This window comes from Protopterus annectens, chromosome 16.part0 (genome assembly GCF_019279795.1).
Source record: "Protopterus annectens isolate FY-2018-M chromosome 16.part0, PAN1.0, whole genome shotgun sequence".
NCBI classification, from domain to species: domain Eukaryota; kingdom Metazoa; phylum Chordata; order Ceratodontiformes; family Protopteridae; genus Protopterus; species Protopterus annectens.
The window spans coordinates 383,962,440-383,989,667 of record NC_056750.1 but is presented as its reverse complement, the minus strand read 5'-3'; the positions used below and the strand labels follow the sequence as shown (position 1 = coordinate 383,989,667).

Here is a 27,228-nt window from a genome sequence, read left to right as displayed (position 1 = left end):
GTCTCATCATTTAAAAATGGCCTGTTGCCATGGATATGAACTTCCCCACTATCTCCATTACCAGCTTAGTGGATATGGGCATCCCGAGGCAATGTAGAAATTGCCTCATGTTTACTGACAACCAGCTAATTCTCAAACAAACTGATAAAGTATGTGAGAGATGTATTTACACAATGTCACTGGAGACAAAGCTCTTACATAAAAGCACTCCTAATGTCGATCAGGTTGTCAGTAGTACACACACTGCACACATCACACACAGTATGACGAACATAGCCACTTAAATGTAACCTTCCTAAACCCCAAAACCCTCCTAGACAAAGTACACACACCAAATGCCCTCAACAGCCCCATGCACTCTTTTAAAACAACACCCACTTCCCATGGAGCCTCTATGTCTAAGCCCATAAGGAAAGCCACCAAACAATCTAACATTTTAGTCATTGCAAACTATTGTGAGACACACTGATGTCCCTCTCTCACCAGGCTACTAAAGGAGAAAGTCAAGGTCATTTGCTTATCAGGGGTCAGGATCCACTACATTAAGCATGCACTCAGGTCATTGGACCACAAGTACCAGTACAACACAGACATACTGCATGTTAGGTATAAATGACCTGAGATGTATCTTACTAGCCTATATAAATAGAGACATCATGGCGCTCTGAAGTATGTGTCCCAGGCTGGTAAAAACCTAGCAGTGAGCAGCATTTTATTTTCCTCATGGATGATGACATGATATGAACAGAAGACAACTAATTTCAATAATTTGCTTAATCCTTCTAAGGGGGTGCAGTATTTTTCAGAAAGGAAGGAGATGGTCAGTAGACCACACTGCTTTGTCAAGGATGTTCTGCACCTCTCCCCTCTAAGCTTTTGAAGATTAGCTAAAACATTTTCCTCCTACATAGTGCCTTTTCTAGGCAATGCCAAACTGCACATTCTTCTGACATAGCAAATCAAAACCAAGAAAATCTAAAAGTGTTATTGCTTAATGCTAAGAGGAGTCTAAACAAAAAACTCTAGTCCCTACAAGCTCTTCTCACTTTAGAGAATACTGATGTCTGTGCAGTGACTGAGATGTAATTTAAAGCCAATGAGAGCACACCAGCAGGGCAAGGCTGTAACTTCTTCCACAGATTTAGACCAGCTACTGCACATGCAGGGACTAAAGATAGAGATTTCTTGATTTACATCAAAAATAAATATACCTCAAGGCTGGTCAAACAGGACAATGCACTTGAGCTTCTCCATATTCAAATCACCATAGGCAAAATCCCATACTAATTCCATGCAAGCTAGAGGTTTCTATGACCCAGGAAGTCCATAACATGTATTTAAGCTCAGTGGGAACACTCATAATCCAACTCAACCCAATGCCATATTTATAGGCAACTTTAATTACTCCATTATTAACTGGGAATCATATATGACACCCAACATGCAGGCAAAGAGATTTCAGGATTTGTAAACACAAACTCCCCGAACCAGATGGTCAGTATGCTGACTAGGGATGCAGACATATCAGGTCGGGTCCTCCGTAATGTGACAGACTGCAATGTCATCTCTGGTAAAATCCAACCACAAAACAGTGCCCCCTAAAGTAAAAATAAAACCCAGAACCCAAGCTAACTATGGAATGTTCAGGAACTACTCTAAGGCTAGTTTCCTACTAAGTGATCAACTGGCAAAATGTTAATCCTCTATAAACCCTGAGAACACTGCTGCCTACATGGAACTGTTCACAGAAACCCTATACAAGCAGCTTAATAGCTGCACAGAGACAGCTGTACTCCCTAGGAGACATAAGTAACAAAAAACAAGCCACCCTGGTTGAATCACATATTTAATAGGTTGAATAACAGAAGGAAGAGTATCATGGCAAATATTAGGAGGTGTAGCATTCAGCAGGATAAAAGCAGTCTTGTCAAACTAAACAATTAACTCAGAGGACAAGTAAAGTCTACCAAAGCCAAATCTAGGTTAAATTTGGCCTCCCAGGCCAAGGACAACAATAAGGAATTCTTTAGCTTTGTCCGCAACCTCAAAGGCAATGCACGATTGTGTGCAGAGCTCATTGTTAATGGAGCCACATATAGTGAGCTAGAAGATATAGCAAAGCTACTGGCATACAAATTCAACTCTAATGTTACCCCCCCCCCCAACCTCCTCTCAGGAAATACCACCAAATATAATTCCCCCTATTATCACTGAGGAATAGGTCCTCATTGCTCTGTCTAAGACCAAGGAAACTGCATCAATGGGCCCAGGCAATATCCCAGGATGCCTTCTAAATAGCAAGAAAAATGACCTATCAGGGCCTCTTGAATTGCTATTTGACTATTGCCTCCAAACAGGCCTTTGTGCCTCATGAATGGAGAACAGCAACAATCATTCCTTTGCAACAAAGGTGGGCCACCTACAGACCCTGAAAACTACATACCCATAAGTCTCATATGCAAAGCCATGGAAAGAATTATCATGGAAATGATCAATAATGACACAGGAAACCTCCAGAGTTTGGACCCAACCCAGTTTAGTTTCATCAAGGACAGGTCTCACTTCCTCAAACTAGTATACTTTGAGAAATGGAAATGGATGAGGGCAAAATGGTTCACACTACCTACCTTGACCTGGCCAAGGCATTTGGCACAATACCCCACTGAGGTGTTGTTGACCAACTTAAGAGGTTGGGTATGAACCCTTATGTCACCTGCTGGATATCCAGCTGGCTCACAGATAGGACCTAGGACTTTAGAATTGAGAAGTTCCCCTTTACAAAGAAGCCAGTCACAAGCAGTGTCCCTTGGGGATCAGTCCTGGGACCACCCCTTTTTGGCATTTACTTTTCTGAAGTCAAGGCCAGTGTTAAGGGTCTCTGGCTGAACAAATTTGCAGATAATTTCAAATTAGGAGCAGTCATAGAATCCCCCACTGACACTAATGTTCTCCAGGAAGGGCTGACACAAATAGCTTGTGTCAGAACCATGAACTAAAACTAAATGTCAAGAAACACATAATAGTATCCTTCAGGAAGTCATCCATCCCTAACATAATCCCTATCATATTGACAATACACCCCTAAGAGTCAACCCAGTAGTCAGGGGCTTAGGGACACACACAGACAGTAATCTAGCCTTTGACCATCATGTGTCTACAGTAGTAAGGAAATCATTCTGTGTTGTGCAACTTATAAACAAAGATATGGCATGTAGGTCCAAGGAGGTCATTGTTCCACTGTATTCAGCATTCATCAGACCTATCACTGAGTACAATGCACACTTTGGTATGTACCTAACCAGGCACCTCTGACAGTTGGAATGTCCACAATGGTCCTTCACTAAACAATATAGGGCATAAGTAACATATCTTATGCAGTCTGCCTCAAAGCCCTATCACTGTATTCTGTCTCTTACAGGTTGTTGTAGGGAGATATATGTCTGGCATATAAGGCATTGTTAGACCCACCCTGATGGATCTCCTGCATATCTGCAAAACAAACAGCACTAGAATTATCCATTTTAAAGACTTAAACCTTACCTATAATATAAATATGCCTTGCTGGAGACACAAGTATTATCTCAGAGACTATCCCTTCTCTGGAAAAGGCTCCTCCTTTATGTGAAGTAGAGTTCCTCCCTAACCCAATTCAAATGTAGCTTGAACAATTGGATGGGGAACAGGAAACTCATCCCTGGGTTGGGGCCTATATATCTGTTGGGCACAGGCAGCCTGTAAATGATTCATCTCATAGGCCCTTGCTTGTAAATATTTTGTGCATTTTATTTTTCAAAAACTGCATGTTGATATAAGCCCTATTGTTTTGTTAAGTCTTTTAATTAATTAGAGTAATATTCAAAATTGTCCCTGGCTTTGGGTCTTTTATCCCATTACTTTTGGTTTTGGCTTTGATTCTTGAGAAAAGAATTTGATATTTGTGAATATATTGTGCCTATATCTGCCTTATATGGAGTACCAATGCAGCTGATTCCTCCAGCAACTCATTCTCTGACTCCTACTCCTCTTCCTCTGATGGCACAGGTCTGTCGAGCCACTACTGGGATGTTCTAATGTGGTAGATGCTTACCTGATGTCATATTGTGTGACATGTTGCATACCATGAATAAGTTGTTGCAGGGCTCAGATGGATAATGTAGTATGGCATCACATGTATCCAACTAGCAGGAAATGTGCATCCAAAAGTCTGAACATGCATTCAGCATTCTATATCTGCAACAGAGCACTGCTGTATGCCATCTCTGGCATGGTCTTTGGGCTTAGAAATTCAGTTATCAAGCATGATTGCAAGGTATAGCCTGCATCACCTGCAACATACCATGGTGGACACCATTATAAGTGGCTTGCTGCCTACTTCCATGGGAACGGCATATCTAGAATTGTGTAGTTGTCATTATGTATATCTACCAACTAAATATCTTTATGAAAAGTCACACTGCACAAAATGTTGTTAGAGACCACACACATGCCAAATATGGGAATCAGGAGAACTGACTAGATGATGCTGAGATACATTGCACATAACATTTCTCTACTGCAGACCACCTAGAAGCTGATGGAGCCAGAAGCCTTTTCTGGCTGATGTGCCAGACACCATATAGAGCAGCTGAGGCTGTGATGGCAGTACAATCAGTTGCCCCAGGATCTCATGGAAATGGCAGTGCTGTAGAATGCCCACAAAGTTGTGCTTCTCTTTTCGGTTTTCTGTGAAAGCTGTACATGCTACTCCATATGCTGTAAAATGACATTAGGTATCAAAAAACTGGAGTAGGATTTATGAAGCCAAAACCTGTAAAATTCCTATCATGTCCCTTGTTGAACAATGAAAAGACCCCATAACAAAGATGGGTAATGCTGCACAGCAGTCCACACATCCCCTTGATTCCAGTGTGGGCAGTACAAGTCTCCTAACCTCCATATGGTGTTTCTGTCCACACAGCAGCAGCAGCAGTCATCAGTTTCCTATTTGGGGAGGTGATGGCATGTCAGCTGCTGGTGAATTCATCCACAGTGTGGAAGGTGATGAGGCACAGCACTGTAAAGAGTGCCTCAGAAGGCAGCTAGTAACACATGCTGCTTTGTTAGTGTTGATGCTACTCCTGGCAATATGAAGCAAGGGAAGCTTCTCTACTCCAGAAAATCCTGGTATTCACAACACATGACTGCTGTGGCTTGTAATGCTAAATGTATATGTTTCTGATTCACTCTGCCACAGTTTTTGTTATTTACATATTTGGTGACTCCCATTAGCATGTTATCACCCATTTGCATGCTACTGTGCACATATTTGTCTGTAATGCCTATAATACAGCAGTAATTCTTCAAAAGTGAGGTCACACACCTTTTGCCTCCGAATACCATACTATTTCATGTAATTATGCACAAGTTGTTTCTAAATACCACACTCTTCCATGTAATTGCGCACCAGTTGTTTCTGAGAACTATCCCCCCCACCTGAATTTTGCCTTAGTTAGCCTGGATATTTCTGAGAGCTGTATAAATGCCTGTTTACACTGTTGTGCTGCAATATACCACTCTATTTATTCTCCTGTATGGCTGTACACCAGCCATTCAGCCTTACATAGTAACTTTCTGTTTGTGAAATCCTTTATGATAAACTCCTGTCTGCTTGAGACTGTGCAGCTGCTTAATCTGGAAGAAATTACCTCTCTTTCCACACTATTTTCTAAATTGATGAATTTGTGCACCTTATTCACAACTTTTTAAAAGTTGTTGCATGTCTGTGCAATCGCAGATCTTTCATTCATTTACCTTCCATGCATAGTACAGAAAATGCTTTTTGTACAGTGGAATGTCTGACTATGACTCCCATTTCTATTTTTTTTATAACAGTCCAAAAAAAGTGATATATACCCAGAAACACACACACACACATATATATATATATATATATATATATATATATATATATATATATATATATATATATATATATACACACACACACACACACACACACGTTATACAAAAATTGCATAATGTTGCCTGGTTGCTGACATAGGATGGCATAATTTTCCTATAACAATATTACTGAAATATATTTACTGAAGTTTAGAAATAAAACAACATTTACAGAAGAAAATTACCTTAATTTTCAAGTACTTTATTAATTTTGATATGATAAGTCATTGGGGACATGGAGTGCTTAAAAATGGGAATATCAGTAAGAATTAATTGATAAATGAATCAAAGCTATACAATGGAAGGTGTGACCTGCCTGAGTTTTGCTAAAGAATAATAAACTTACTAAAAACATTGCTCTACACTAAATACAAAGTAATAATGATCGTCTATACACATTTGCTGTTGCATGAATGATAAAGGTAACAATGATGTGAAGGAACTATCATATTGGTATATGAAGCTGTTATCATAATGGCTAACTTATTTTTATTCAATTTAGTTATTACAACAGTAATCACAGAGAGATGTAGAAGATCAGAAGATAAGCAATCCGTGACAAATCATGGTAACAAAGAGAGAACATTAAATTAGTGAACGATGTACTGTATGTGTGATGTCAGAAAGAATCTCAGTTAATGTTTTATAGTTAAAATTAAGGGAATAATAGCTCTTATTTTTGAAACATAAAACAAGTGGATGAAGAATTTGCATGTTAGCTGGGCTTAGAAAACATTTCATCCCTACTCAGTGCATGGGGCCCAAATTCTCAGCTGCCGGCTTTCTGTCCACTTGATCTGCCTTTTTAAATCCTTCCCTAACCTCTTCATCCCATCCTTCACTGGTGCATCTATGTTTGTGCCATCAATGTAGAGACTGATCTTTTTTTCTTCCTTCGGATATGTTTGAGGCAAAAATACTGAAGAGTACTGCAGCTAGGACTGGCACTTAGTACCATTTTTTTCTGTTCCTGTTCCTTTCACTAAAACTCTGTGTCCTTTCATTCAGCCTTGCATCAGTCCATTTACTCTGTTATGGTCAGCCTGTCCAGTTTCTGTATCAAGTTGAAGGTCTTTATAAAGTCAAAGCAGTCGACATTACTGATGCTGTACTGTCATATTCATTTATAACCCAGTAGAAGAAATATATCAGGTTTGACTGACAGTTGCTTTCAGCCACAACCACATTCTCCCTTAGTCAGTACCACACAGTGGCTGCATCACTGTTGACTAATATGACCCCTTCAGTATTTGTTATGGGGCTTCCCAAGGAATGTCTTGCCTTCCCTTCAAGATTCTGCCTATGACTTTCCCTTCCACTGGTATTACACTTCTCTAGATTTTGTCTGCCCCCCCAATAGGTATTACCATAACAATCTTCCATTCCTCGGGCATTTCTGCAGTAGCTAGTAATCTATTGAAGACTTCAGTCAGGGGGTCCTGTAGCATACATCTCAGATTACTAAGGATTCTGAGAGGTAACCCATAATGTCATTGTGCTTTACCTTGTTAGGGGACAGCCAGTTCCCTCTCCCTTTACTGCCTTCATTGCCTGGTGTCTAGCTGCTGTTCCTTCAGTTCATTCCTTCCTCCTTCCCAAGAGGCACCTTCACCTTCTTTTACTTTTATAGAATAAAATGAAGTATTTTTTCAAGATCTCTGCTTTTTCCTTATGTGTGATCTTTGGTCAGCCTGGCCAAGTTTGATCCGCCTTTCCTGTTTTCTGATCTGTATCTTAAAAATAATTTCCTTACTTGATCTCTTCTGCTAACTCTCTTTCATCTTTTATCTTTGATGTCTTTTTCTCTTGCCATTTTCCTAGCCTTTTGAATTCTGTCTACTTCTCCCTCCCCTATATTTTGCTTGAATTGCAAGCATTACATTCCTATGTAGCCACGTCAGCTTTCGTCTGTTTATTTTTTGTATATTCCTCATCCTTGTTCATACCCCTGAGTATTCTATCCCAGTCATATTCCCATAGCTTATTTAGTCTTTTCAGTTTACTCTCAGTGAACTAAGTTATCTTTGAACCTTTCCCCAGTAGGACATAATCTGTCTTACTAAAATCCTGCACCATTACATTTGTCTTTGTAGTCTAGACATTTTATTTACCTTCTCTCTGCAGCACAGAGTGGCTAATGATGCCTTAAACTGGACATTGAGAATCCCTCTTGTATTGGATAACAACACATCCAGAATACTACGCTTCCTCATGCACTGGTTAGCTACACCTCCATGGTCCAAGATCTGTCAACTCTCATTTCCCCTCTTCCCTCAAGTGCCGAATCAGCCTATCCAAATATTGTTAGATGCTTGTTAACATAAAATGGCTACTTATCTGGTTCTCAAAAGGATGTTGCATATATCCCAACCCGAATAAACTGAAGTGCTTCGTAGAAGATAGGTTGGATCATTTCATCTATTTTTGTGTTGGGGGAGATCAGCTTTGAACCATTCAAAAACCCAAAAGATTGCATTTTAAGCTGTTGGAGCCCATTAAAATTAATACTGGTAACATCATGCACTGAATAAGTGAAAATATGACAGCACACCAAAATTAAATAATTACTAAACCAGATACACAAGGTGTGCAAATAAAACACCCTGTCTTCATGATGTTGGGCTTACTTGTATAATAGTTAACTATCTCTACAGATTCCCTAAAGACTCCTCTGAGTTCTGTACAAAAAGTGAAAGAACACGTAATACTCACTGAAGCACACTCACATTAGACGTGTCATTGTTTAAGTAACAATTAGTACAAACAAGCAAATAATAAATCCAGAAAAAACATAAGCATCATCTATAAGTGAAAGCAGAGAAACTCTCCAACCTCTTTGCCTTTAGCTTATGCCCTTGCGAGGGCAATAATCAGTGAGCCACGGGATCTAGCTTTGATGGGAAAACATTGTGTATCCAACTACCATATGTTTCATTTACCGAGGATTATCACTAAACATCCTTGGTTTATCAGAAGCTTAATAAATATAAAACCAGTAATCTATTTGTGTATTGTGAAGGAGCTTAGGTTAAGGTCAACAAAGAAACATAATAAAAATAGCTATTTATTTTGACCTTTAGAAGCTGGCAAAAAAGCTATCTATATCTTCCATGGGCCTCTAATATAATAAAAAGTCCAACCTTTGCAATCCCTCAGACTCCCAGATATAATGATTTTGCCACAACAACTGCAAGCAAAGTGTATTATCCACAAATAATAATAGAATGAAAAATGTCCTTTGTAGATATAAGGTGGTTGAGCAAATAAAAGAAATCAGAGTGGTATGCTTGCCATAAATGCGTGGTAAAGAAACCTACAACATAACTATGTTTCACTGCAAGTTCTTACATTATCCAATAAATTATCTTATTGACTTCAAAATATATTATAGAAATCCCTCCCTTACCACACTCTGAAAATGGTGGAAACCAAGAAGATAAAGTAATATTTGTAAACTCTGTGAAAAAGAGAGAAAATAAGAGGTAAAGATCATATTGGTTTCAACTTCCACAGATGTCACATCTTTTTATGTGCAATGACAACTTCTTTATGCACTTAACTCAAAAGTTGCATAGTGCTCACTATATAAAATTGGAGTATACTGCATCTTACAAAAGGGTTTAAATCCATTTACCATCTCAGTACAGTTTATGAAGATTGCTAAATGAAGTGCCTCTTAGTCTGCTCTCAGCTGGATGCCAATGTCAGGGAGCAGTGTAAACAAACAGGAGGCAAAGATGGGGAAGTAGTTATTGAGGCAAAAGATCATCAACATGAAGAATAATCTCTCCAGGGGAGTCCTGCTGCTGCTCAACATATTCTGTAAAGAAGCTCTCACCCAGGATGCAATAATAAAATAAGGAAAGGGGCCTATGGTCTTTATGAGAGCAACAACAGGATTTACAGAATGACTGACATATGAACATGTCAGCCAACTCTTTATAAGGAAGTAATCAGAACCCCAAGTACTAAAAGTGTGACTGGTCAGTAATTTCCCTAAAACTACTATATCTACAGTAGAATTTCCACTCATATTCTAACAGAACCAGTAAAGAGCTTGTTCAGTATACCTCCCATCCATGTCTCCATTCCTTAGATATAGTAGTGATTATCAAATAACCCCAGCAACATTATACAACAGTATTCCTCCTCTTCACTCAGTACACCTTGATGTTTATAACACTGCCAGGAAGAATTAGCCAAATATAAAACAGACTGAAAAAGAAATGATCCAGAGGCCAGCATCAGAATTTTCTTGGTTCTCAATGCAGTAGAAAAATATTAATTAATGCTGAATAAAAAGGAGAACCGCTTGGAATAAACATGCTAGATGGTGCCAACACATAAAATGATATTTATTAAAATTTATAGGGGTGAATTCATAAATGTACCACAATGTGTACACCATTGTGTACATGGAGTGGTTACCTTTTAGAATTCAGGAACAGCCCTCACAGTGCTGCATGGTGCTGTAGCACAAAGACATGCATCACAAAGATATGATTGTCGGCCATGCTCTATGCTAATAAGGAGGTCTGAGGGATAGGCATATGCAAATTAGCTATGTTTTTTTTATCCTCCCTGAACCACTTTTAGGAAACCATCTACATGCTTAGTGATTCAGTAAATTGATTAGATGTATAGATCAGCACAGCCATGGTTTGGTAGTGAGCATGGCAAAAGGCTGCATTCATCTTAACATTAAAGCAGTACAGGGATCGGGGGTTAGGGATAACCACTAGCCACCAGTGATAATACAAATGTGCCTTGACACTGCTGGCATCATTAATGGGATCGGGAGGGTAACTCTTGGCACCAGAGATATTTCTATTGTGTCTTAATGCACTGATATCAATATGGGGATCTTGGTTGGGGGAAACAGTAGCCAACATGCATATTACACTTGTGCCAGAATGGCACTTAAATTATTATTGGGATCGGGGGTGGGGAAGCACTAGACACCAGGAAGTACTCTAAACTCTCATGCCTTAACAGCACTCCAGTTTGTACAGGGATTAGGGATCGGGGAAACCACTAGATAGGGGAAGGATGGACAATTCTAGGACAGGTACATGAACTGTGCTGTTGTGTGTGTGTTTGAATTTGTACTTGTGTAAGTGGAAGAGTGATTAAATGGGAGGATTCCTATGCCTACATGATGTGGCCTTAGCAGTTAACTAGCATGATGGAGAGATCAACAAAGATCCACCCATCACTCTAGAGACTGCAGTTTAGGCAATAATGAAGATTTTCCTCATTACAGCTAACAAGACTTTGAATCACAAAATACCACATCATGGGAGCAGTACAACTCACTTTAGGCCTTTTAATGAATCCCTGGAATAGTCTATAACGTTTAGTAAATTTCCTTTTGTCTGCCAGTACAGACTAACTTTCTTTTTCCAAGTGATTTTATTTCATAGGTAGGTACTAGGCTATCAGCCCAAGGGACTAAGTAAGCCTAGCCAACAAGGTTCCCTGGCTTACTTCACCCAAATAAGTTAATTTCCTGTGCCCCTGTCGAGGAGAGCCACAGAAGTGATTCCCGGGGTGTATTTCCTATTTCACATCCACTCATCAAGATTTTTCTTGAAGAATGCTAATGAGAAACTTTGCTTGACATAGATGGGTAGCTTGTTCCAGAGTATGGGAAGTCTCTGGGACAGGAATCTATCCCTTCAGCATGTCCTGTTTATTGTGGTGACAAGGTTTAGGTCCCTAGAGCATGTAGCTCAGAGGGGTTGGGATTTCCTTAGGTGTAGCATGTCAAACTGCTCTGGGTTTGACATAGCTTTATATGTTAGGCAGATATCACCTCAGAGTAGGCGATATGCTATGGAGTAAAGCTGGAGTTTTTTGAGACGGTCAGTGTAGGGCATCTGTTTGAGGCCAGTAATCCTCTTTGTGAGGTACTTCTGTGGCCTTTCCAGCTGCTGCAGATGTCTTGTGAGGTACATTCCAAAAGGGGCATTGTGCTCTATAATGGGTCTGAGTGTCGAGTAGAGGGGATCAATGACCTCTTTTTTGCTGGATGAGAACCCTTTTGTGATGTGTGCCATGTAGAAGGGTTTCCTGACTACTGTGGTGATCTGATTATCAGAGGAGAGACTACTGTCCACCTGGGTCCCAAGGTCTCTTACCACACATTTGGCATTAAGTAGACTGCCATCTATGTGGTAGTTCATGGGTACAGAGTTTTTACCAAAAGGGATGGCAATGCACTTTTTAGCACTGAGCTTGAGGCCATGGCTCTGACACCAGGTATCTGTCTCAGTGAGGCCCTTCTGTAGGATGTCCACATCATTTGGGGACTCAACTATGGCTCCTAGTTTTCAGTCATCTACGAACTTCGTTAACCAAAGACCTTCTGTGTTAGCCTGTACTTCAGAGAAGTAGAACTAAACAGGAGATGTCCCAGGACCGAACTCTGTGGTACTCCACTTGTCACTGGTTTGAAGTCAGATATGGAGTCTGCAACTTTTACAGTGTGGGTTCTGTCAGTGAGCCAGTTGGCAACCCATCTTGTGACATAGGAATTTATACCTAGTTTAGTGAGTTTAGCTATAATTCCAGAATGGGGGATGGTGCCGAAAGCCTTGGCAAGGTCAAGATAGGCTGTATGAACCACCTTACCCTCGTCTACGGCTTTGGTGACTGCCTCAAAGAAGTCGATCTGGTTCAGGAGGCATGATCTGCCTTTCACAAACTCAAAAGGATGCTGTGTTTTTGGCTTTAGAGAGTGCAGCTTTTACCTGCGTAGTTGTGATTACAGGGACTCTGCATTCTTCTTGTATAGATATGGGCCCTTTAGGGGGTGAGAGGGGGGTACATTTAGCACTGAACCTATCTGCCAGGATGTCGGCAATATCAGTTGGTTCTGTATTTTCGTGCTGTTGTGCTGTAACTCAGAGCAGATCTGGGTGTTGCCATTGAGATTCTTGACATAGATATAGAATGCTTTGTGGTTATCCCTAGAATCGGTGGCAATTTTGTTTTCGTAGCTAGCTTTGAAGGATCTTATAAGAGATCTCAGCTTCTTACTAAGGCTGACCAGGGAGCTCCTCCACTCATGGGATTTTACTCTCTTTTGCAACAGTTTATTCCTTCTGTTGTAGAGTTTGTTTATGGCAGAGGACCACCAGATTGGCTTCCTTTTTTTGGAGGATAGCATCTTGGTTCTATTTTGGATAGCACGATCCATGCACTCATGTAAGTACTTATTGGGTGCATTTGTGTTGGATTCAGCAGTCATAACTGTATTGTCCATTTGCATGGGTGTCATGAAGTTCACCACTTCTGTCTTAAGAAGCATGAAGTTAGCTTTGGAGAGATTTTTTTACTGTGGTTTCGGGTGGGGGCGGGATGTGGATATCTAGGGTGATTAGCTTATGGTCGGATCTGACCAACGAGGAGTTGACTTCAGGTGTGGAACTCATGTTGGTAATGACTAGGTCTAGGATATTGTTGCCCCTGGTGGGGATGTGGATGTTGATCCAGGGCATTGGAATTTATGAACATTTTGTATTCATTTTTTTTTTTTTTTATCCTTTGGCAACTTGATTTAAGACAGCTTTGTGATGTTTGTATTTTGAAAGTCTAATAAAAGCTAAATTTGTTGACCCATTTCATAGAGATTCATAGATAAGTACTAGGCTAGCTGCCTTTGTTGGCCATTTTAAGTCTGTCCAGTTTCCCTTTTTATGCTCAAATTGACATCCCATTTGGTTAGTGATTGGCCTAACACATCTCATGGTTCATAGTTATGAATTACCCTAATGAAAATAACAAGGATTATACCACAGATAATTTGAGGGGACCCATGCATGGGATAATGCATTTAGAAGATGCCTTTGTCCATTGGTAGTATAGGGGATGGCCCTAGGGTAAATTTTTTGTTTCCCATCCATAGATCAATATTGCATTTAAATATAGACAGAGATTAATTTTGTTTTATGTGGTTGGAGAGACGGTTCTAGAGCAGCAGCATCCTCTGTGAGTTATACCTGTCCATCCAAACCATTCTATTTCCAGTTATAGAGAACAAAAGACCTCAACAAGGATGAAAAATTAACTATTGCACACAGGCAGGAAGCAAACCTTATGCTGAACAAAATGGCAGAGGTTACTTCCCCTGCAAAAACAGTTGTTATAGCATGTATAGCAATTTTTATTTTGCAGTAACGTGATGTGTGATTATGTTCTGGTTACATGGATTAATTATGTTTATATGGATTTAAACTATGTGAGCTGAGATTATTCCTAGTAAATTAATTTAATTGTACATAGAATCAGAACTATAACACATATGTACTTATTGATAGAGTGCTAAGGATATATTGGTGCTACCACCTTGGAAGATGAGCTTCTGCATGCGTTTGAAATTATTTAAACATTTAGAAGACTTTTTTCTGTTTTTGTTTTCCTCAGTACTTACCATTCATCAGCCTACCTTCAATTAGTCTAAACCTGTTCATTTGCTATTGGTGACTACATGGCCACTAACTCAGGCAAGAAACAGAGTGGACTATCAGGCAAGAAAGTTGCTAAAATCCAGCTGTCCACAGATCTTCAGTCTTTTCTGCAGTCTTTTTAGCCATCTGATGGCTCACCATTCCCCTGTCACAGGTTGTCCTGTCCAGTAGCCAATGGGTCCACAGGACAGAGCTGTTATCACCATTGACCTGAAACCATAATTTATGGCACACCATTCACCTTGCTGTTTCCATTTTCCTGACCTACCTGAGAGTACAAATGACATCTCTCATTCATGTGGACAGATGGGCTGATGTGAGTACCCATGTTAGTGTGAATAGTTAACAGTGCTCTGTGTGCATGCATGCTTCCATACATATGCCACTGTGAGGTGCCATCACTGTCTTAGTAGAACCTAGTCCATGTTCCTGGTCCTGGCCATTTCAATGCCTCTGTATCTTCCATTTTGACAGAAGTCAACTGATTAGCACAACCTCATATAGAAGGACAGACAATAATTTAGTGGTTTAACATCAAATTATAAATGTCAAACATTATAATGTACAGATCTTATTGGAAATGTGATTAGGCATCCTCAGTAGGTGCCTAGATCATCTAAGCTGGCTCTTCTTAACCAGAAGGAGCTGTGGTTCTACTCCAAGATCCTCATAGATTGCCAGGTTCTTCAATCTCATGGAGAGAGGGTACAAAAATCTTGCAGTGTAATATCATTTATGTTGCTTGTATCTGCAATTTCATTCTTTCAGTTACTTTCCAAAGCAGATGAATCAAGTGAAGATGGGGAAAATTGACTTAATAGTGGATTAATTGCTTGTTCTATAACTGGACTCTCACTTTACCACTGCAGTATAGTATATGGCTTGCATTATTACCAGCACTGCATCCAACTACTAATTACTATCTCAGTCTTTATCATTGCTCATGAGGAAGTTTGTAGCATACTTAAAATGCTCTGTCTGTTGGTACCTGCTTCCTCCTTACTTACAGAAAGTGATTCCCCTTTTCCTGGAGAGAACTATGACCTCTAATTTAAAGGTGCTAATTTTCATCCTATCTGATTCATTTTTAGTAGTGATCCATTACAATGCATGCTGGAATCACTGCGATTTAAGACCAAGAAGATAATACATTCTACAGATAACAAAGATGTAGCCATCACATATAAAATCTGAATTCTCTGCTGTGTCTCGATAACATGTCCATGAATATCATGAGCAGAAAGGAAGATAAGACACAGCATTGGTTGGGAAACTTTGCTAAATAAACCCTTGTTCAGACACACAGGAGTGCCTCAGTTTGCTGAGTATTGTTTTAACAAAATAGGAATAGCATTTTGTTTACTGATTCCCATATTTTGTTAAAAAATCACCCACTGCAAAGGCTGCATAAAATAGGTGCAAGAAAGTTTTTACTTACTCGTAATTTTCAGTTTCAGACTTGGTATATTCAGAGACAAAAGGGGATAGGCTGCAAACACTGTTTTTCAGATGTTTCATTCCAAACATCAATATGTAGTGCTGACTTTTTTTTTCTTTTCAGCAGTACTGGTTCCAACGAAAGGTGGTTCGGTGTTAACCATAGATTCAGACATGGTCATGATAAAAGTCTTATGATCACATTAACTGTGTTAGCTCAATTTTACAAGCGCAGACAACACTCTCCTTCAACAAGTATAGCAGCAATGGCCCTTAACCCTGTAGTGTTAAAGTACCTGTCAAAAGACATTCCATGATGTGCAGTCATGCCTTCATCAGACTCGTATACGAAATGTAGACAGCAGTGCCAAATTCCAGTGACCCCTCATATCTGTGAAAGGGCAAAATTCTGATCAACTGGTATTTGGCCAGGATGAAATCAGTATTCCTTCTCTTGAATCACAAGGTTAACTATCATACAGTCTTTTTTCCTGCACTATGGTATAAGCTTTCTAAGGGAAGCTGGGGAACATTATCTGTCTACAGCTAAAAAATACACTCATGTCTCCCTTTTTTGAAAAACTTGAACACTGTCCATGTTTTCCATTTTAGAAGTGATTCCAGGGCCATAGAGTGCTCATTTGGTGTCACCCAGTCTGGCATTTCTCAACATTACCTTGTGGGGCAAAAAATAAAATGAAAAAAGTCATTTTCTAAATTTTGTTTGGCTCCCTTTTCTAAGGAGCAGCACCATGTCCTAACTCTCTCACACACTACTGTCTCAGCATCACATTTATGTGAGGAGCAAAAAGTAAAAAAAAAGAGATCTGCAGATCACATCCCCCTAACACTGTGTGCATGGGGTGGCGGTGGCTCCCATCCTTAGCTACATTTCTGGTGATGTTCCACCTTCCACCCAGTGATAAAAAGGTCTGTTAGCCACAAACCAGTAACTTTAGCTTTTTTGGCATCTCACATATTTCAACAGCATTATCAGAGCAGAATTTCTTAAAACAGGAACTTCACCTAGAGAAATAAATTTGATAATGTTCCCAGTTGAAGTCAGTATTCATTCATCCTTGATGAAAAAAGTCTCAGTACTGTCCTGCCTCCCCATCTTGAGTTCAGGTGATATTCCAGAACCTATTAGCCATTCAAAAGTACATCTTCATAGAGCCTTATAAGAATATTCCTACCCCTACTACTCCTCTGTGGTGACTGCTACTATCATGGCCTGTCACTATCTAGCAGCCAAATCCGGCAATCCTCTCTCAGCAAACCTGGCACAGTAAGGAGAGCTTGACAGAATCTCTCACCATTGGTGCCCAGCAGCATGGTCAGAGAGTTACTGCCATAAGAAACATTTAACATCTGCTGGCTACATTTCTTTCATGTTGTTGTTGTTGTTTGTCTTTCAGCTTTTCCCTATAAGGGATCGCCACAGCGGAACTCTGGTCCACTAATGATTGGCAGTAGAGTTTTACGAAATGCCGAGGTGCCAGCTCGACGCCCAACCTTCAACGAAGGCATGCCCATTTACGCACGCATGTCTTTCGAATGCTACCCAACCGTGGGGAGAACATGCAGACTCCACACAAAAGGCACTCCCAAGCCCAGCCGAGAATCGAATGGGAGAACCTCTTGCTGTGAGGTAACAACGCTACCGCCATACAATAATGCCTAAAATATATAAGTATTGTTTAAATTCCATATCTCTGATGTCAGGCACCCTAAGGGTAATCTATCTACACACCTTGCCTAGCCCTGTCCAGCTGCTGCCTCAGCCATCTGACCTATCTCCCAACCTGCATCTCTCAAGTCCTGATGGTCATGAGCATATGCCTTCAAGTACAATGACATGCCTACAGTCAGTTTCTGACTTTGGCACAAGGTACCCTAGTTTCATATATTCTTATGAGAAGTCTTGTATTTCAACATGGTGTATGTTATGGACAATCTTCAACATCCACAGAAGACCAGTAACAATTTCTCACTCATTGTCAGGACTTACTTCTAATTATGCCCCTCCAGTTATCTCCATCATTTGCCTGTGAATTCTGAAGTCTCTATTAGTTTTATACAGTCAGTAAATGTCACTCAGTCAAGCATCCGAAGGTGAAGTACACTGAACAGCAGGTGCATATGCTTTGCAAATCCTGAGTACATTGAAGGAACACTCTCATTTACTGGCAGAGATTCTAGTTTTGTAGTATTTAGCTAAGGACTTGGGATTTGTTTCACAACTGCCCAGGGCTTCTCCTAATGGAAACTGCACGCTAAGAGAGAAAACTCCTCTATTCAAGACATCTGATTCCAAAAGCAGTGGTGATTGTTGATATGCAGCCAGCTATATTCAGATGGTAATTTTCAGCATCCCACATAATCCACAGTCCCTTCTCCAGTATTCAGGTGAACGTTTTATCAACGTAGTAAGTTTTTATCGCCTGTGTCTAATCCAGATTAATGTATCCTGCTTCTTCCAAGCACTTGACTGGCTTCACACATCACCCTTCATTTTGTGGCCAGTGAGGACAAATTGTAAATTTGTGCAGATTTTTCAGCCAAATCTGATTGGGCTATATGTGTTCTCCATCCTAGGTGCACACTGCTGAACACCCTCTGGATCTAAGGGTGGATTCTCATATGGCTGTTGTGAATGACATTCTCTAATCCTGTAAAAGACCCATCCCAGAGTCAAAGCCTAGATTTTTTTTCAGGCTTCACATTTTAAACCATTTTGGTAGCAATGACCATACCAAGAATGCAAAGCTCCCCGCTTCATAATTTAAGGGGTCAGAAGAACATGCAAGCCTCTCCATCACAACAAGGTCATGATCCCAGTAGAGATCCTGTTTTCTTACAATGAAATTATTGTTTTTGAGCTTATGATTTTCTATGGTCAGTGTTCTTCCCAGTCTGCATCCAATGCTATCCCTCCTGAATCATACTTCTGTTTCTGTACCTTAGATTAAATATTTGTCAAAACATTTTCAGTCTTCTTTCTGAAGGTAGTGACTGTCTCCCTTGAGATACACATTATCTACAGCTGTTTTTTATGCTATGTAAGTTCCTTATCAGGTTGAACTGTTTTTTTGTTTTGTATCATTTATTCAGTTAAGCTTTGAAGCCCCTTATTTATTTCTTCAAATAAGCTCTGCAATTCCTTACTTAGTTTTCTGTCTTTCTCAAGCAGTACAATGGCATCAATGTGAAAGTCACAGTGCTTTCTGGCCATATAAAATCCTTCCTTATTCTGCTCAGTTGTTCCTGCATTCTTTCACTGCTTACAATATCCCCAACTCTAATATTTATCTTCAGATCTGCCAAAAAATCCAAACTCAACCATTTTGAGTCTACTTAAGTTATTCTGTGGACAACTTCTGTAATTCCTCAACCTTTTCCTGGTAGATACTAAATTGGCATTTATTCCATTGTATATTGTCTGTGTTATAGCTTTCATCTACATGTATCATTATAGTCCGAAATTGTACTACCAACACTTTAAGCCTATCTGCAGGTGAACTGGTGTTTCTCCAAAGTACTCATGAGTGCACATGAGGTGGGTGCATGGGTGTGTGTGTGCATGTGTATATGTGTGTGTATTTGCATGTGCAGATAACAATGAACCGGCATCCTATCCAGAACTGTTTCTCCACCTTATTTTCATATAGTATAGCACAAGTTTAGGTTCACCAGAGCAGTAAATTTGGATACAGTGGGTATCAGAAAAAAACAAATAAGTGAATAAATATTTTAAGAATTTGTCTGTATCCTTTAGGCTGATTTTAATGGGCAATCACTTGAGTGTTTCTTTCTTCTTTCTTATTTTATTAGTTTTTGATTTGTCTGTGCACTTTTAAATCTGTTTCAGACACTTGTCAAAAAAGGTTGACTTTGGCAACATATGCAAAAATCATCATACATGAAACTTTTTCAAGAAGTACAGACATAGTTGCTGTTGATGCTGATTCTAATGTCATACTTACATAGCACAAGCTTTCAGAGTTACTGATTCTCCATATTTCAGAAACTCATCAGAAGACTGTCGTCTTTTTCTTTTTCCTACAAAACATTAACAATTGTATAGTTAAACTTGTTTTTCATTAAATGGTGCTGCTCATGATCTGCTTGTCTTAACATATATTTCTAGATGGACACATCTCTACAGATTGTGATTTCCCTACTTTATTCTTAATAATTTCAGATTATCAGCATTCTATACACTGAACCTCATATTTCTGGCAAAAGAGAAGAAAAATTGAGAAAGGAAAGGATTTCTCCTAATCTTTTTACATATATGTGTGGGCATAAACATTAGCATGTAATACATAGCTACTTGTCTCACCTATGACTTTCCACACCTACATCTCACACACAATATTCAATTTGTCCATCAGTGAAAAAAATTAACATTCAGCTCCACGGCCAATCCTGAATATGGGCAAGGGCTGAATGATGCTTCTGCACCATGCCTTCACCTCGCAGTCTGCTCCAGTGACAGATAGACTTCATGAGTGGCTCTGCTTCACTGTTCTCCACCTCAAACAGCCACCGAGTGATTTTAGTAAACTAGTACAAACCCAATACAGGCCACATGCCACATCTGTCCCTAATTTGGAGCCAGTGTCCCACCATTATTTCTTGCTTTGTCCAGATTTCTTGAGCTAAAAGGTTGACGTGATTGCCTCCTTAGAATTAAAAGGAACCTGTAGTATACAATTTCTTAAAAGCTTGATTGAAAGAAAAATTATATTGCAGTGGCTAAACAAGTGTTTACAGAAACATGTAGCGTGTTATGCTAGTAGAATAATATTGAAAAAATATGTAGTTCCTGACCTGCATTAGTTGCTTGTTCTGGCAGCACTTCAATTTGTAATCTAAAGGCACAATCCTCATCAGAATTAGCAATGGTATGGTATACAGTTTTTACCTAAAAATGTGAGACAAGTAAGAAAACAGGACAGCTTTTACAATGCAGGAATTTTATTTGATACAGCTCACCAAAGATGGTGATATACATCAGTAAACTCTATTATAGTCTCGCCACCACGCAAGTCTGTTCCATTTCTTTTAGCACATTTTGTTTGTACCAATATCACCAGTTAATACATTAGTGAAGTTCTTTCAGTAAATTCAGGGACTACTGACATTGTTTTCTCTAATGCAATGGACCACAAGCATCATCATTATATTAACCCATTGGTGAGCACATCATTCTGAAAAACTGACATAAAGCTGGATGCAGTGGTGCAGAAAATATTTTCCCCTTCTGGCCAAATGGGTAATGTGCATTCAAGAATTTGTCAGAAAGGAGTTAATGTAAGATATGCGTGTGTGTATGTGTGTGTGTGTGTGTGTGTGTGTGTGTGTGTCCAGTAGCTAGAAAGATGGCAGGAAATATACCTGGTGGTGAGACACAAACCCTGTAGCTTGGGAGGTAGGTAGCAAGAGCTTGAATTCCCTACCCACCACCACTTCTGAAATTTTGCCTCATATGTTTGCTCTCCTCCTCATAAAATCTGTGTTTTTTCTGGATTTTGAATTCACTAAATAATGACAGGCATTTGAATTTCAGACTTTATATTCTTTAGAAAGTACATGGTGACACAAAGCCTTTTATTCTAGCAGTTTACTGTTATAAGATCAATATTTGAAATTTGTCCCTACTTTTGAGTCTGTATTCCCTCACTATTGGCTTTGTCCAGGTTGTTTGTGCTAACAGGTTGAGAGCTATGGTGAGAACTGAATTCACTGAATATGTTTGGGGGGCTGTATTCCCACATTATTGGCTTTGTCTAGGTGTTTTGTGCTAAGAAGTTGAGAGCTATGGTGAGAACTGAATTCACTAAATGATAGCCATTTAAGTTTCAGTCAACCTATCTTTCAAGAAACAGCTGAGTTGGCATAGTGGTATATTGCTGTGACTGTACCACACAGGGTCCTGGGTTCAAGACTTGGCAGTGAAATTCATGGTGATAACACAGCATTTTATTCTAGCAACTTTCCAAGATTATGCAAGCAATGTTTAAAATGTGTCCCTGGTTTTTGGGCTTTTGCCCCCCCCACCAATAAATGTTGGCTTTTCCAGATATTTTGTGCTTCAAAGGTGAGAGATACAGTTGAGTGTTGAGTGCATTTTACAAGGAGCTGAGAGCTTGAAGAGAAATTTAGTGTTGCTTATGCTGTGTCTGCTTGAGTTGTTAATAGCACAACAGGTAGCGTACTTGCTTTGGATGCAGAAAACTATGGGTTCTACTCCCACAGTATATAGATGCATTACTGATACTGTACTGTGTTTTACTTTTAAAGGGGGTGGGTGCTGCAGTCCTGAGAGTGTCCTCTTTGGTAGAGATACCTAGTAACGATGAACCTGTTATCAGTTTTCCATATTGCAATATTATAGTTTATCATTTTTTAATGTAGCGTAGGCAGTTTATTCCTCAAGAGCAACATGCACTATTTGTAGATGAAACAATGAAATATAAAGATGTGTGCTAGCAGCAACCACTTCATTAGTTACAGATCTCTTTAATGTGGAATTATTTACATAACTTTTAATTCTGCAGAGACTGTGCATATTTACTGATACTAGTAGATTGTAGAAGTTTGAATAAACTTTTATAATGGAACTGTTCTGAATTGAGCAGTTTTATCATTATTGGTGCATCCATTTTGTTTCATTGTTTACTGTAAAAATGTTCAAAACAAATAATTTAAAATGCCCTCTAATAACTGTACTGTATTGTACAAGGAATATAATTTAATACAATCAGGAAGCTGTATCAAAGAACACATGTATGTTTCCTGTGCAATGGACCTATGATTTGAAAACAGCCCAAAGTTAATCTTTATCTGCCACTGGCCAGATGTATTTTCTTTGAATGTGGGTTTCGATGCTGTTTCAATGAATGTGAGTTTCAAGGGCAGAGAAGTTTTAATGCTAAGTCTATTTTCATTGTGAAACTGCATTGCTTTGTTTAGCAGATGTCTATTAGTGTTTGTGCTGTAAAATGTAAAATAAAATGTTTAAATGAAATCCAAATCGTCATATAAGTAAAGCAGTATGCACATTACAGTGTTTATGGTAAATGGGGCAAAATAGCCAAGTATTGGGACATTGGAATAGCTGCAGGGGGTAAACCCCATTCAACCATGATTTTGTGAGGGGTGAAGGGCGGCAAACTCAGCCCCAGCTGAACTTTACCTCTCAACTGTCCAGATTTTTGCAAAATGAATAGATTTTTGCTCTTTTTTTGGTTTGTTCCTCATAACATTTGTGGTTTTCTGGCAAATCATTTAGGAATGAAGTTACTAATTAATGGCAAACATTGAGTTTCAGACTTCATACCCTTCAGCAAAATGCATACTAAAGTAAGACCTGTTATTCTGTCAACTGTCTAAGTTTATACAAGAGCAATTTTTAGTACAGTGTGTATGTTCCCCCAATATATTTGGTCTTGTCCAGATTTCCTGCATTAAGGTACAAGCAAATAAATCACTTTACAGAATTAGATATATCCAAACCTCTCAACTGTCCCCGATTTTGGCACAGAATGTTGTTCTCCTCCTAATAATCCCTCCACAAAATGGCAAATTTGGAAGAAAATGTGGAGGGTTTACAATTAATAAATACTTGTAATGATCAGAGTAATAAATTACTTTTAATTTCAGAAATACATGTAGATTCTCTTATTTTGTTTTCAGCTGCTCATTAACAGTACAAATATTTAAAAAGTGTCCCTTCTTTGATAAGTTCCCAGCTGTATTGTGTGGTTATTTTATATTTTTGTATCACATTTTTGGTCCATTTTTCATAAAATTGTGGTTTTCTGGAAAATTAATGGCAAATCATTAAACACTGAAGTTAGAAAATAATGACAGACATTTGAGTTTCAGATTTCATACCCATCAGAAAATTTATACTAATGCAAGACTTACAATTCTATTATCTTTCTAAGTTTATGAGCAATATTTAAGAATTGTCCTTATTTTTGGGCCTTTGTCCCACTTCTATTTATGGCTTTGTCCAGATTTCTTGCTGTGAGGTTGAGAGGTATGACAGATGTGTCAGGGCCATCACCGTCAGCCATAGACATTTCAAATTGTGACATACTTTTGCACTCCACTCCCCTACGTAGTGACTCTGGATGTGTCCAAGCAAGCCAAGGAGCAGTTATACAGTGTAAGTGTGCAGAGTATCCTCCCGTCCAAGCTAGACACAAGTACTACAGTGGCTTTTCATCTGTCCTTGATTTTGCAGAATGTTCTGGTTTTCTGTCATATTTTTATACTGTTGATTTATGCTTCTTCTTATTCAGAAATTGCATGTTGTTGCAGAGCCTGTTGCTCTGTGTTTAAGTAGCAATGCTTTAATGACCATCAGGTAAGCTTGTCTGAGACTGTAAGATGTAAGTAAGCTTAGCATACTGTTAAAGAATTACCAACATTGAAAGCCTTTTTGTTGTTGCCATGCAGGGAATATTTACATAACTAGATTGCGTATAAGCCTTAGGTATTGAAATGCATATGACAGTATTTGTAATGAAGGACAAGATTACAGTATTTTCAGAAGCTCATTATATTTGTTGGAGATTTGCAGTCATCTTTGCAGGCTTTACCCATAAACTAAATAGAATGCCAGTCTATCATGTGTGGTCAATAACCTGTGAAGTAATCCTTTAAGCAATTTATCTTGAGCTTGTTTCTTGTTTGCTGTTCATTTTTTACTTTGATCATGTTTTCCCCATGAAACAAGTAGATAGTTGTCAGGCATTAGGTCTTTTTTGGCTAAGAAACATGTTTACAGGTGGGGGGTGTCACATATTGCTACTTTTAGCATGTTACCTGGTACTTTTATAAAGCTGAATATAAATTATAATTAGAACTGCAGTGTAAGGAGAAGTGATTTGAGTTGAGTGCTGCTTGTTTTTTATACTTGATTTTGACTGGCATTCCAGTAATGTATTTAAAAAGTAATTTCTTTTTTCATGCCTCACAACCTTTTTGTTTCCATCTAGATATTAAGAGCTGTCATGTAGCCAATGCACTGAAATATTTTTTCTTCTACACTTCATTTTGTCTTGATTGGACTCTCATAATGACGGTTTGGCATCCATGGCAGTGTAGTAAAGTCCCAGTTTTTCCAGTTTTTAGCATAGCCCTAAACCTTTCTAATTAGCCACACCCTTTCAGCTGTCTCCTGCAGCTCCCCTTTGATTTGAAGCCACCAGCCACCACTGCCTTTATTGCTTATGCAAGTATGTCATTTTTATCTTTACATTTATTATTCCAATTGCAGATAAATGCTGGTTCTTATTGTCTTGTTTATTCTCTTGCTCCATCATTTTGCAAATGTTTTTTTTTTTGTTTGTTTCTAAATACAAAATCACTTTAATGATCACTTTATGGTCCAGCTGGGGAATTACAGCAATAGCCATTGCAGTGTCGAATGACATACCTGTCAGCACTATTAGTTCTGAGTTCACATCTGGGAAACATACGTGTGTGTGTGTGTGTGTGTGTGTGTGTGTGTGTGTGTGTGTGTGTGTGTGCAAGTGTGCAATCACCAGAGTATTTGCATGGGTACAAAAACTGAGAAGTGGTTTGTGAAAATGGCACTTCTGCATACTTATGTTTTCTGCATCCAGCTGTACTAACTACACATACAGTAAGGGTGTCTGAGCATATCACAGGATAAGGACATATGCACAAACAAACTCATGACTTCAAGAATGTAAAATATTAAACATTTATTAATATACTATGAATTATCTATTTGGAGGTGCTATGCTAGTCAAAATATAGACTGATTTTATTTGCAAAATTAGTTAACATCATGCATACTACAAAATAATAAATCCACGTTGAAGTATAATAGCAACTGTACCAGATGAGTAAATTCCAGTGTAATCTATATGAAACACTGTATACTTCTATACAATGTACTAGCAGCCACTTTAAAATACAAAGTATTAGTTAATTAATAGCTCTGCTTGATACTGCAGCATTTCAAAAATCTGCCCAGATATAGATACCCCGATTAGAAAAGACCAGACAAAAGCTACTGCTCCCCAGCAGTTATTCATGGTCATAGCCTATTTTTTTTATCAAGTTCTGTAGAACTTCTTACCAGTGGCGGCTGGTGACTTCAAATCACAGGGGGGCTGCAGGAGACAGCTGAATGTGTGGGGTCAAGGGGAGGAGCTATGCACCAAACCACAAAAAACTAACTTTAATTAAATATGCTGCCCTGGGTGGCAAACCATCATTATGAAAGTCCAATCAAGACAAAAATAAGTGTAGAAGAATAAAAATATTTCAATGCATTGGCTGCATGACAGCTTACTTAATATCTAGATGGAAACAAAAGGTTGTGAGGCATGAAAAAATAAATTACTTTTTAAATACATTACTGGAATGCCAGTCAAAATCAAGTATAAGAAATAACAGAAGCACTCAACTCAAACCACTTCTCCTTGCACTGCAGTTCTAATTATAATATATTCAGCTTTATTAAAGTACCAAGTAACATGCTGAAAGTAGAAATCTATGTGATGCCCCCACTTGTAAAAATGTTTCTTATCCAAAAAAGACCTGCTGCCTGACAACTTGTTTCATGGGGGAAACATGATAAAAGTAAAAAATGAAAAGCAAACAAGAAAAAAGCTCAAAATACATTGCTTAAAGGATTACTGTACAGGTTATGGACCACACATGATTGGCATTCTGTTTAGTTTACGGGTAAAGTCTGTAGAGATGACTGGAAGTCTCCAACAAGTGTAATGAGCTTTTTAAAATAATGGAATCCTGTCCTTTAATACCCAAGGCTTATACATTATCTAGTCAAGTATTCTCTGCATGGCAACAACAGAAAGGCTTTCAATGTTGGCAATTCTATAACAGTATGCTTATTAAAGCTTACTTGCATCTTACGATGTCAGACAAGCTTATCTTATGGTCATTAAAGCATTGCTACTTAAACACAGAGCAACAGGCACTTTGAGTAATAAGCATAAATCTGAGTAATAAGCATAAATCAACAGTACAAAAATATGACAGAAACCAGACCATTCTGCAAAATCAAGGACAGATGAAAAGCCACTGTAGTACTTATGCAGTGTGTCCTCCCCATCCAAGGTAGATACAACTACTCCTTGCCTTGCTTGGACACATCCAGAGTCACTACATGGGGGAGTGGGGTGCAACAAGCATGTCACAATTTGAAATCTCTCTGGCTGACTGTGATGGCCCTGACACATTTGTCATACCTCTCAACCTCAAGAGCAAGAAATCTGGACAAAGCCATACACAGAAGTGGGACAAAGGCCCAACAATAAGGACAATTTTTAAATATTGCTCTAATAAACTTAGAAAGATAATA

General features: G+C 38.9%; 1 protein-coding gene across 1 annotated transcript in view; it reads right to left on the bottom strand.

Annotated features, from left to right (window-relative positions):
- C5 (complement C5) overlaps window positions 1-27,228 on the bottom strand; it is a 1,726,304-nt gene that overhangs the window by 308,759 nt on the left and 1,390,317 nt on the right. Inside the window, exons 32-33 of the mRNA XM_044057986.1 lie at window positions 20,685-20,778; window positions 19,835-19,910 (exon numbers count right to left, since the gene is read on the bottom strand). Coding sequence (XP_043913921.1) covers window positions 19,835-19,910; window positions 20,685-20,778 — 170 coding nt within the window. The remainder of the gene's footprint in view (window positions 1-19,834; window positions 19,911-20,684; window positions 20,779-27,228) is intronic.